Here is a 13,581-nt window from a genome sequence, read left to right as displayed (position 1 = left end):
TTATCACATAACCGACTAATACTGATCAAGTTATAGCACAGATTGTCTACAAGTAGCACGTCATTAATGGTTAGGTTACCATGGATAATCTTACCCTTACCCATGGTCTTACCCTTCTTGTTGTCACCAAAGGTAATCTTAGGTCCAGAGCAATTTGCTATATCAGTAAGAAGTCGTCTGTTTCCTGTCATATGTTTGGAACATCCGCTATCAAGATACCATAGAGATTCCTCCAGCCTATCGTTTATTTGTTCCTACATAGATAAATATTTACAATCTTTTGGTACCCACTTTTAATTGGGTCCTTGGTCAATCAGTCCCTTAGGAATCCATATTTGAGTTATTCTGATGGATTTCTCATTATGTGCAGTGATCAATGCGTATGTTTTTGACTTAGCAAACGACTTTCTGCTAGCCATTGATCCCTTATCTTTTGAAGAAGACTTTCTTTTAAAACTCCTTGACTTTGAGTCAGGTTTTAGATTGCCAGACTTGTTGGCTGATTCTAACTTATTTTTCATCCAGCTAACAGTCAGCGGAACATATGTTATTTTGTTTTTGAAAGCTACTCCTTCGTGAATAGGATCAGATTCACTATCAGTCAAACTCCCTTTAACAAAGCTTATTGGCTTAAGCTTGTCATTTGCTGAGTTTGACGTTTTGCAGGATAGTTTAGGTCATTCTTGTCAAATCCTAGACCGGATTTAGATCCAACAGGATTTAACATACTGATCTGATGTTTGACAACATCTCCGGACCTTGTCCATGCAGCATCTCCGGACCTTGTTTTCAGATGAAAGATTTTGAATCTGTTTTCTGAGCATCTCATTCTCAGATGAGATCTCTGCTATGTTTTCGTAAAAAATATTTGATTCAGATTCTTTGTTAGAAGAAATAAAGGTTGATTCATATTTTACTTTCATTTCGTATAAAGAGTCAGTTAACTTTTTGTACTCATTGGCCATTTCATTGAGTACATTAGTTAACTCTTTGGTTGTAAATCGGGGTTAGAGACATCATTTACCTTGGATTGGTCATCTACCATCAAACATGTAACATCTTGAGTCTCTCTTTCACCAGGAGACTCCTCTGAGTCGCTATCAACCCATTTGGATTTGTTTTCAACACACATGAAAACTTTCTGATCCTTCTTTGCTTGAACGTTTCTATCATAAATCTGAGTAAGCTTATCCCATATTTCATTAGCAGAAGAACATGACTTGATTTCATAGAACACGTTCATGTTGATTGACTGATACAGAATGTTTTTGGCAACATTATCCAGGTTGTTTGTCATCTTGTCTTCAATAGTCCACTCACTTCTTGGCTTCGAAATCTTGATGGGGCCATCAGTAATGACGTTCCACATATCACAATCAAGGGAAGCCAAGTGAGCTTGCATTCTCATCATCCAATATTCACAATTATCTCTTGACAGAATAGGGAGGTCATTGATGATAGACATGATTCCGAACTTTGAGCTTGAGAATAGAAACAGAGCTCTGATATCAATTGATAGGATCAGCTTAATCAATAGAGACGGGAGTCTGGAGATTGATGAAGGCTTATGAAAAACGGTTGAAAGAAAGATGTTAGGGATTTGATTCACTTTCTATTCTACGCAAACCCTTATAAACACTTGAAACAGAACCAAGTGCGTAAATGTTTACTTAGGTTTAAAGCTTAAGATGAAAAATGAGAAGATGACAGAAAAGAACAACACAACAGTTTGTTTATGAATGATCGGAGTAAACAACACGTCTAAATTTCTCTTTCTATTAGACTGCACGTCTAAATCCTTGAGTTAGACTACACGTCTAATTATGGTTCTACTTCAGACTAGTCTGAAGAAGTTAGACTCCACGTCTAACTTTCACAATCCATTAGACTTGCACGTCTAACTCCACGAGTTAGACTGCACGTCTAATTCGAGTCCATTAGACTACACGTCCAACTCCACAAGTTAGACTGCACGTCTAATTACGAGTCCATTAAACTACACATCTAACTCCACGAGTTAGACTACACGTCTAATTACAGATTCATTACACTACACGTCTAACTCCATGAGTTAGACTGACGTCTAATTACAGATCCATTAAACTGCACGTCTAACTCCACGAGTTAGACTGCACGTCTAATTCCTCTAGTTAGACTGCACGTCTAACACCGCTTAGTTAGACTACACGTCTAACTTCGCTAGTTAGACTGCACGTCTAAGATCATGCATCTAATATCAAATTGGTCTAATGAACCTCATTAGAACCAAGTCTTATGAAATCTGACTTCGATACATCAACATCAAAGACAGTTAGACGCATATATAATCCATTCATCATTTCATCATTAAAATTCAATAGTCAAACTATTTTAACACTTACTCAAAATAATTTGACCCAACATTTAATAATATATATTTTATATTTATGAAATAAAGTAATTAATGAGTTTATAGAGATATGGATAATTAATAAGTTTAGAGAAAAAAAAGTAATTATTGGGATTATTAATAGATTTAGAGCCAAAGTTGATATTTTAGATAAATGAATGAAAATGTGAGTATTATTGGAAAGAGAAATGATAAACTCAATGATAGATCAGCGAAATCAAGACTACGAATCATATGTGGTCTTCTACGTGGATAAGAGAGAAATAAATTCGGTATAAATCCAAAATAAAACCTAAAATTCTTCATTTATTTCTCTCTTTAAAACTTTTCCGGCAAAAATCTTCTGCCTATCAAACCCTAACACATGGTATCATTTTTACATATCTAGTTATTTAATAATATTGTTCAGTTCTTTTTTGTATGATAGTGAACTGTTTATCTTTCAGGAAACCAGCACTGAAGCACCGAACCTGAACAACGCAATAGATGAAGCACTAAAACTGAACAAATCCCCTATTGAACCTAAAAGGTACCCGATTGTTGGTATAGAAAATGTACATTTTCGATAAGATTTTGGGATATTTCGACGTCCAAAAAATGGAATTTCGGGGGAAAATGTCCCAAAATGTTCTGAAACCATTATTCCAAGACCCTAAACCATCATTTCGGGACTAGAAAATAGAATTTCAAAGGAAATAAATGTCCTAAAATGTCCCAACCAATTATTTTGGGATGAGAAACTATCATTTCGAGAGCCCATAGTTAGTATATATTGATTTCGGGTGATGTCTGGTCTTGAAATGGTTGTTTTATGACCTGAAATTGTGGTTTCTTGTCACGAAATGGTAGTTTCAGGTCCCAAAATGATAGTTTTAGGTCCCGAAATGATGGTTTCGGGACGTGTTTCTTAAAGTTACACTTTTTTTCTTAGTGAAATTTTCAATGTTGGAATGACATTTTCATCCGAAGAATAAATTTTTGAATTCTACACACCATATGCCCACTTAACTGGATTTAACATTACCAAGTTAGGGAGCAAAAATTGAGGCGGTAAGAGGAAATACTTCAGCATTTGTTGTGCCAAGAGTTGTATGAAAGAATCGAAGGCCGAAAATATATTTTATCAGTCTAGACCAATAACGAAGACAAATTGTAAAACAAAGATTAATGTTGTTGTTCGGAATGAAGGGATATGTAATAACAAGTATTTGTCTTGAGCATACACATACATTAATCCCTAAGAGGATACGCCATGTTAGATCGTATAAAGTAATAGACGAAAATGTAAAGATGAGATTGGATACAAACGATGAAGCTAGAATAAATGTGGCCAAAACATTTCAATCCCTTGTAGTGGAAGCTGGATGGTATAAAATTATGTCTTTCGATGAGAGAACATGTAGAAATTACGTTACAGAAACTCAAAAGTTGAGGTTAGGAAGTGGGGTTGCTGAAGTACTCACTAATTATTTTTTAAGAATACAAACCAAGGACTCAAATTTTCTTCTACATTATTGATTTGGACGAGGAATCCCGAATTAAAAACGTGTTTTGGGAAGATAGTAGGTACAAGGCCCCCTTTGACGATTTTCACGATGTTATCTCTTTCGATACAACCTATTTGACAAATTGTTATGACATGCATTTTGCTTCGTTTGTCGGGGTTAATCATCATGGTCAATCTATTTTACTTGGATGTGGCTTATTGTCAAGTGAAGATTCACATTCTTACACTTGGTTATTTAGAACTTGGTTGGATTGTATGGACGATCAACCTCCGAATGCCATAATCACAGACCAATGTCGATCCATGGCGATTGTAATTAAGAAGGTATTTCCTAAAACTCATCATCGTTTTTGTTTGTGGCATATAATGAAAAAACTTCCTACAAAACATGGAATTCATACTGAATACCATCTAATAAATAAAAGGCTAAAAAATATTGTATGCAACTCCATAAATATTCAACAATGTTAAGACGATTGGATTAGACTAATAAAAGATTATCAGTTGGAAGATAATGTCTGGTTGAATTCTTTATTTTTGGAAAGATCTAAATGGATACTTTTTTATGTAAAAGGCCAATTTTGGTCCGGGAGGTCTACCTCTCAATGGAGTGAAAGTATGAATGCCTTCTTTGATGACTACGTGTAGTCTAAAACATCCCTCAAACAATTCGTTGAGAAATATGATAGGGCTCTGGTGAGAAAATCCCTCAAACAATTCATTGAGATAAAAGAAACTAGATTTTCAATCGTTTAATTCTTTAATACCAATTATCAGTGGATTTTCCTTTGAAAGACAATACTAAACCTTCTACACTCCAAATATATTAAGGTTGGTTCAAGAAGAAGTTATAGGGTTGATGTTGTGCGACATCTCAGTCATTGAAGAGGAAGGAACAACTTGTATATTTAGAGTTGAGGAAATCATTTTGGGGATTAATAAAGAACATGTAAGAGATGTTTCTTACAAAGTGAATTATACCGAAACAGACTAAAATGTTAAATTTTAATGTCGATTGTTTGAGTTTAGAGGTATTTTGTGTAGATATATCATGGATGTGTTAAAAAATATGAGGGTGAATGATGTACCATTGTGTTATATAATGGACCGGTGGCGTAAAGATATTAAGAATGGGGATCAGACTATTACCAACATTTATGATTCAGATATGTCTATGGAAAAAAATGTCATAATAGTCTAACTCGATTGATGCAAGAGGTTCAACAAGTTAGAGTAAAATTTGAAGAGTATTGTTCTTTTTGGATGAACGACATAAAAGGGTTGATGGAACAATTTATGTCAGTTAATCATGGAAGCATAAAAGCATCTAATGACAAAATCACATAAGCATCTCCATCTATATCTCCGGCTACATCCGTTTTGATACACTCTCATAACAAAGTTAGAAGTCGAGGACGACCACCAACAAAGAGGAAAAAATATTTAATTGAGAAAATCCCTAAGAAGTCGTCTTCGAGATTAAAAATGAAGGAAAATACGGCCACAACATCAATAGTGTTAGATTCGACACAACAACAAAGGAATGATCCACCGTCGACTCAATTTTCTTCACATCACTTTTGTCCTCTCAAATATATGTCGAATATAATGCGTGTGGGGATAACATTCAACTAAGATGGTAATTATATGATCATGTTGTAACTATGAGTTTTTTTAACATTTTGTAACTTGAGTTTTTGATGAGAATTTTGATATTTACACTAAGTATTTTATTATAACTTGTCATGAAATTGCGTTTTTTCGTCCTCAAATGATGATTTCTCGTCCCGAAATGGTGGTTTCTCATACCGAAATGGTGGTTTCGGGTCCTGAAATGGTGGTTTTAGGTCCCAATATGATGTTTTCTCGTCATGAAATAATGGTTTCGGAAATCGAAATGGTGATTTCGGAACGCTTTTTTTTCTTCTTAAAATTGTGATTTTGGTAACACCTTATCATTTTTGTGTCCGAAATTGTTATGTCACATTATCATGTAGACTAAAAAATCCAAAAAAATTGAAGACTAGAAAATACCAGAAATTTACATAATTATAACCTTAATAATTTACAATGTACTACTTATTAGCATACAACTTATTATACGTTTCAAGATAATCTTCTTTTATAATGTGTATATATTTTTCATAAATATAGTTCAACTTATTGTTGAAATTTTACCTAACAATGAATGCACATAATTTTACTCGGAAAGCATCACGTAATCCTCTTGCCTACAAAAAAATAAAATACAGCAATAAAGAATTATAAAACAATCAAAATTTGAAATATATAACTTACATTTGTTTTGGTTATACCACAATCCCACTTTGCATCGCCCATATAAGTTTGAAGATGTCTCATACAGTTTGTTAGGATCTAGATCGCCGATAGTGGACCGGGGTCCGGCTAAAGGATAATCTTGACAACACTCAACGGTTGGCGCTAATCCGGTTAAGAATTAACACTGGTTTCAATACTATACAACCTATCACGAACCCTTGAACCGAGTTCAAGTGCAGAAGTCATTTGTTTCAGATTGAAGCAACACACACACATGATGGATAGAGATGAGATTTAGAGAATATCGGTTTAAAGATTAGTGAGGCGGTTAGAATGATATGAGTCGGTTCGGATATGGAGCCGACAGGATATAAAGCACAAGACACATATTTTTATGGATGTTCGGAGATAAAACCCCTACGTCACCCGTTCTTCTCAAACCACGAGAATGATATTCACTAAGGAATACTCACACACAATACACGATCGAGTCTTATTTACAGCTCGATAATCACTCTTACAACTTTCACATGAATTGTAATACACTTCACAAATGCACACTTGCACACTTAAGCTTTTAATCTTTTAGAGAGATAAGGACTTTTGATCACTTTGTAACTTCGTACCTTGTTCGCTCACTACTCTTCTACTTCTCTTGTCGTCGTGCTTCTTCAGCTTCTTCAGCTTCTTCAGCTTCTCCTTTTATAGGTGAAATGTGCCAAAGGTCACATTTCTTCAATGGATACCTTCAGGGCAATCGTTGAATCTGATTGGTTGAGCAGAGGATCAGCATAACATTAAATGTGGTTTTGGTTTCCAAGACATGAATCAGACCGACTTCATTTGTCTTTGCTTGATTATATAGTTCAACCAGATAGCTTCAAGTTTTAGATATGTCATTTGCTTCTTCTAGCCGGCTTGATTTCTCGACCGGTTAAAGTTCTTGACCGTTTAGAGATCTTGACCGTTTAGAGATCTTGACCGTTCTTGCACAATAAGTTTGTTTTGTTAAGTTCTTATTGACCGGTCAAATTTATCTAACACAGTTTATTGCGCAATCTATTATATTAGAACTGTCTTGCCAAGCTAATTTTAAAACTTTGAACGAGAAATTAGCTATTTTGGTTGCGATTTTTGAGTCGAGAATTTTGAAGAACTCCACAAAGGAAGCTATCTATTTTACCAATGAAGTTAAATTAAACATAAATTTAAAAACACTTCAACATACAGAAAGTTCAACTTAATAGTTTCCGAGTTATGACATATTTATCTTCCCATCGCATTTTTTTCTACAATGGGAGATGTTTAATGATTTTGATTACCCTCTTTTATATAATGATGCAAACAACATAATAGTGACTTTCTTATAAAATTGGGAAGGATAACAATAAAATCATATTAAAATATGATATACATGAGCAAGATTTAGATGATATTAAAATATTGGATTTACAAGATTATCATGTATCATTCTTCCGGTGTTATCTTGAATATTCTCATTTCTTCATTAACTTTATTAATAAGAAGTTATGAATCTTCATAAAAGCCATGTAAATGAAATTAACATCATAATAAGACCATTGGTTTGAAAAAAAATGAAACACCAATAAAAGATCTTATAGAAACCATTGTTGAAAAATACAATTCTCCTCTGAGAAAATTGTTTACTATAATTAAACGTAACGTGTGTCCATGCATCAATAATACCACTTTCAACATGGCATCCATTTTTCATTGATTGAAAATGCCCTATGTTGATCAAGGTATGCTACGTTTCGTATAAAACTTCCTTCCTGAAAATGAAGAAAACACATAAATCCAAAAAATATCCCGTAATGATCTGAAATGACCCGATTTCGGGTCTTGAAACCACCATTTCAGGCTGAGAAACCACCATTTCAGGTCCCAAAACCCTCATTTCAGATCCCGAAATTAACACTATACTAACTATGAACATATCAACATAATTAATGACCTAATATTCTCATCATCTTCATTTGCAAAAATGAACCCCATAATGATTTCATGTCAGTTATCTACTTGGGCACAATCAAAGTAAGATTGATTCTTTAGTTTATTCTTAATCATATACGGAGATTGAAGTTGTGTCAGAATTTTTGCATTCCATTGGGAATTTTTTCTAAGTACCCGATTTTCTGTTTCTTTAGCTACCAATTTTGGTCTATTTACAACATTAACCACCATTTGTAAACGATTTTCCTCTTTGGGGACCACCACTTCGGGTACCAACACTTCAAGAGTTTTTCATTTTCTATAGTGGGTTTTGATCTTTAAAGTATTTGTTCATGGCATCCCTAAGACTTTTATTATTGTCCATGGCATTTCATAAAATGTGGATTGAGTTGTCATACAATGGCGTTGTGTCCCAGCCGACACTTAATTTTTCCAACACTTATGTGGCTTCGTTGATTTTGTGTGTAGATATAGTAATGCGAATCAATGCCTCGTTATATATCTACATCCTTGTTTTTTCTAAGGCGTTGCCTTCTGAGGCTCCCCCGTATTTTCCACTACTGCATAATGTTGAGGCACCCCCACCTACATCCTCGTTCTCCACCCATATGCCTCCTCGTTCTCCCCCTTCTCCATATGCCTCCTCGTTCTCCCCCTCCTCCATCTGCCTCATCGTTCTCCTTATTCTGAAGAGGTGGAAGTAGAATGCGTCCAACATCGCTTCCACATCATAATCCTCCACATGTCATCTCCGTTTCCAACCTAAACTTCAACTTCATGTGATTTCAACATGACAGTATAGGAAATCGACGCTCATCAATTTGGATTTTAGGGTTTCTGACCATATACAAGTAGCACAACTAAAAACATATATATGTTAAAAAAACATTTACATTTGCAAATACTAAAATCAATTAGTGATGATAAAGATAACTTGCGATAAGGAACGTGTGTGGTCCTTATAAATTTCGTTTTTCGTGCGCCTTCCATTTTTCGCATGATTGAAATAATCCTTGAAGTACAAATTTGCACCAATTAAACTTTAGAATATTAGGAACATCTGAAATAGCTTTTAGAATTCTAAACTTGCAAGTACAAAAAATAAATTTGAGGATTATTAACAATGCATATACCATACCTATATGTAAGTTTGAGATATAACTAGATAGTTGACCTATGTGATCACACCAGAGAAAGAAACTGACAACATATAATATGAAGTCTATCTTGAAATTTTTGTCAACTGCTTTGTTCTCTATAATTTTCATTGGCATATCAGACACTATAAGACCATCATTTACTGGGTTACCACATCGAGTCCTAAAGGCCTTCAACTTCTTATCGGGCTCATTATCCTCATATTCTACAATGTTCGCTCTCCTCTAGGGATTCCCAATATGATTTGAACATCTTCTTCTTCGATTTTTACATCCTCGCTACTCTCTAGGATGAATGCACATTTAGTACAGTCAAACTGTCTGACAAGATAACGAGAGATCTCGTCAAGGCATTCTGAAAGTGACGAAGATAGAAGAGAGCCAAAGCCTATGGCTTTCACAATCTTTTTTTAATAGACAATAGTTGAAAAAGATTGAAAAGGCCAAAAGACGAGGTCCTAGTTAAAAATATGTTGTGGGTAGCTTTGGTTTTCTTTGGCGAGAGTTGAGGTGAACTCTCTTCTTGGGCCGCATTCCTTTTACGTTTATTTGCTCAATAAAAACAAAAGAAGCTAATGAACAAAAAAATAAATGAACCATGAAATAGATAACCATTTAGAAAGGTCCTGAAACCACCATTTCAGGTCCAAAACTAACATTTTGGCACGAGAAACCACCATTTTGGGTCCCGAAACCATCGAAATGTTGTGGTTTCGGGACTCTTTTTTACAACCCTATTCGAAATGTTTCTGCAGCTACAACCTAATCGATCACTAAACAGAATATGGATATAGAAACCGTTTCTACACTAAACCCTAATCGGTAAAAATGTTTCTACGCTAAACCATAATCGCTAAATACTTGTACAATCCTATTCAAAATGTTTCTATCGCTACACCCAAAATGGAGTTAAACCCTATCAATATACTAAACAGAATATTGATATCAAAATCATCTACGCTAAACATATTCGTTTATAAAAAGATAAGATTTCTTATTATTTTACTTTGGAGTCTTTAGAGTCTTCCTAGATGATGTACATGGACCAACACCATCCTGAAAAGAAGAGAAATAATATGATCCTGGACATGCAATTTTCAAAATGTAGTGAAGTTAAACGAAGGAGAGCAAAAAAACTTACCATTTTCAATTAGACGGTGATGAAGAGAAGAAGTTGCGGAAGCCGGAGAGCGAAATCGCCATAGAAGAAAGAGAGATCGCCGAAAATGAAATATGAAAAGAATAAAGAGAGAGAACTGAAACGTTTTTTAATATTATATATTTTTTAAATTTTTTTATTTCTCTCTCCTACACACGTGACAGGCCACATAGGATTCGTCGTTCATCATTCTGTGAGTTTATCATTTCTTTATTGGAAAAATAGTTTGAAATGTGGGTAGACATATGCCCAATAGTCGTACTTTTTAATGTTTGATTGATTGAATTTACTGATAAAAATTGAGATAAATTAGACGTGTCTATTAAATATTAGGGAGGAAAATAATTTGATTGTATCTAAGTGTTCCCTAGACGTATAAGAGATGGATTCGAAGAGGTCGGTCTTTCCTACCTCTCTCACTCACTCTCACACTGATATTTCATTTCGTTTACAAAACAGTTAAATCATCAAAACTATAAGATTTTGATAAAAAAAAATAACAAAAATTATTGAAAAATCATAGATTTTATAATTAAAATTAAATCATTTCAAAACATGATTTAAAAAAGTAATGAATTTCGACGAAAACATCAACAATTTCGAAACTCTATATCATATTTAAAAAAACAAAGATTTTGAAAGTATGTATAAGATTTTGACCCAAAAAAATAGTTTAAATCATATATTAGATTTTGGCTGATAAAAATTGTCTAAAGTTATATTAGACAAAACTAAAAATTGTCAAAACTATATATCACATTTTAATAAAAACAAAAATGGTGGAATCTATATATCAGATTTCAACAAAAAAAAAAGAAATTGTCCAAACTTTATATCAAATTTTGACAAAAATGGAAATCTTCCTAAGTATATGTCATATTTTAAAAAATTATCAAAAATCATCAAAATTTTATATAAAAATAATCAAATTATCTAAACTTTATATCGGATTTTGACAAAAAAGAAAATCTTGCTAAATATATAGAAATGAATTTTTAACAACTAAGATCTTGTGAATAATTTGTTAAAATATTTTTATAGAATTTTCAGGTAATCAATTTCATAAATGTGCAGGGATTGAAAAATTATTATCTAAACATTTTGTAAAAATATTTACCACCATAAACATTTTTTTGGCGGTGAAATCTAGTATTTATCGCAAAATAAGTCGAAAATTTCGTCCCACATTTCTTACCTTCTTACTTATAGACGTCACAACACTATCCTTTACTTCTTTTTTTATATTTAATTTTTTACAATCTAAACAAAACTAAAACTATTTCTAACTCAAATATATTTTATATCCTTTTAAAATAACCGTCAAATGTGTCAGTTTTCATTTAAGCCAGCAGTCTAAAGCTTATGAGCCAAATTATGGACAAAAGACTAACCGGCAACTCTTACGGTACTTCGTAATGCACGTAATATTAATAATAATAATAATATTAGTTGTCAAATACTAATATAGTTAGGAGCATTTATATTATAAAACTTCAGAAATTGTTAACAAGTGAACACAACATACAAAATCAAATTAATATAGAAAGATGGCACAACTGCCTTCCAATGTGGTAACAGTTCTTGCATTGAGAGCCCTTAAGTTCATTTTCTTATTAGTTGCATTGGGCGTACTTGTAAGTGATACACTCTATGTCCCCAATGATGTCTTTGATTACGAATTAGAATACAGTTTTGACGATGTTTATGCTTATAGGTGAGTGGACAAGAAAATGATATTGTTACTATATATATTTTTTTATTAAATATTGTACATATTAATTGTGAAATGTGGCAGATATGTGCTTGCTACAATCGTGATTGGGATGTTGTTTGCATTACTACAAATTGTCTTCACTATTTACAATTTCAAAACTGGAATCAAATTGTATGGGGTGTGTATTTTTCAATTCAACTTCTATGCAGATAAGGTATGTTTTGTTCTTATTTTTGTTCCTCTCATTTTTGTTTGGACAATTACTATTTGAGATTTTTAGACCGTTTTATTAGATGGAGTTCGAACTTTTAATTAGGGCATATGAGATTTGAATTATCAGAATTTTAGTGATTTGTTGTTTTTTCAAATGGACAAAACGGTTGTCTTTTAATTTAACTTTTCTTTTTTTTACTAATTTATATTTGTAAATTAAATTATATTTAAATACGTTTTGTACGTTTTTTTTTCTAATCATTTTTTTTTTGAGTTCTACGCATTCCAATTTTTATAAATTGCTTTGGGTGACTAAACGATTTGTTATCTAAGCTAAGATTTGAGATAATCTAAAAATAAATAAATTTGATATTTATTTTTCACGTAACATCGAACATATCATTGTGTATAATCTACCAATTTCGACGTATTTGTTTTTAAATTGAATATTTTTTTTTAGATTATAAGAAAGTTTAAAATTCTATTAGCATTTATATATGTCATTTAATTTAAAAATATAAGGCTCGTGCTAATTTCAATTGTTTTTAATTTTTGGAAGGTGATTTCGTACTTACTAGGGACAGGAGCTGCAGCCGGATTCGAGCAACAAATGAGATGAAACATATTCTCTTGTTAGCAGAGTATTTTATTGAAGGCAACAATTCCACAATAGACACAGATATTGGTTTTAATGTATTTGATAAGTTCTTTAACCAAGCAAATGCTGCAATTGCATGTGTATTTCTTGCCTTTATCACTTCAGCACTCATTTCCATTTTATCATCTTGGGCTCTCACCTCTATGGAGCCACACCAGGAGCCTAAGACCCTGACCCATCTGGATACAGAGGCCTAGAAGGACACGAAAGCCCTACCTGAACCTGAAACTGAACCCTAACCGCAGCACCAAACAACAATTGCAAGAGTCCAAGACTAATGGCTCCATACCATAGTCTTTTCTAGTTATTATTTCCAATTTATATTATTAAGCCTTATGATGTAATTCTTTTCTAATTTTAAATAAACACTTGTTTAATTGACTTTTAATTATTTAAAAAAATATAATCTAATAAAAATAGAAAATATGTTATATTCTAGAAATATCTGTTGTTATTGGAATTGCTGCACAGAATGAACCGTTAAGGTCGTTGATTGGTACGCTAGACCTGACCGGTCATTCTGTTGAGAA

At 33.0% G+C, this 13,581-nt stretch overlaps 1 protein-coding gene across 1 annotated transcript; it reads left to right on the top strand.

Moving 5' to 3' along the window:
• Nucleotides 1-12,013: 12,013 nt before the first annotated feature.
• On the top strand, nucleotides 12,014-13,248 carry LOC124917574 (CASP-like protein 4D1). Its single transcript, XM_047457970.1, has 3 exons — nucleotides 12,014-12,180; nucleotides 12,262-12,394; nucleotides 13,099-13,248. The coding sequence occupies exons 1-3, from the start codon at nucleotides 12,014-12,016 to the stop codon at nucleotides 13,246-13,248; spliced, it is 450 nt and encodes a 149-aa protein (XP_047313926.1).
• The last annotated feature ends 333 nt before the right edge of the window (nucleotides 13,249-13,581 follow it).

This window comes from Impatiens glandulifera, unplaced genomic scaffold (genome assembly GCF_907164915.1).
Source record: "Impatiens glandulifera unplaced genomic scaffold, dImpGla2.1, whole genome shotgun sequence".
Lineage (NCBI taxonomy): Eukaryota > Viridiplantae > Streptophyta > Magnoliopsida > Ericales > Balsaminaceae > Impatiens > Impatiens glandulifera.
This window is presented reverse-complemented; position numbering and strand designations above follow the sequence as displayed.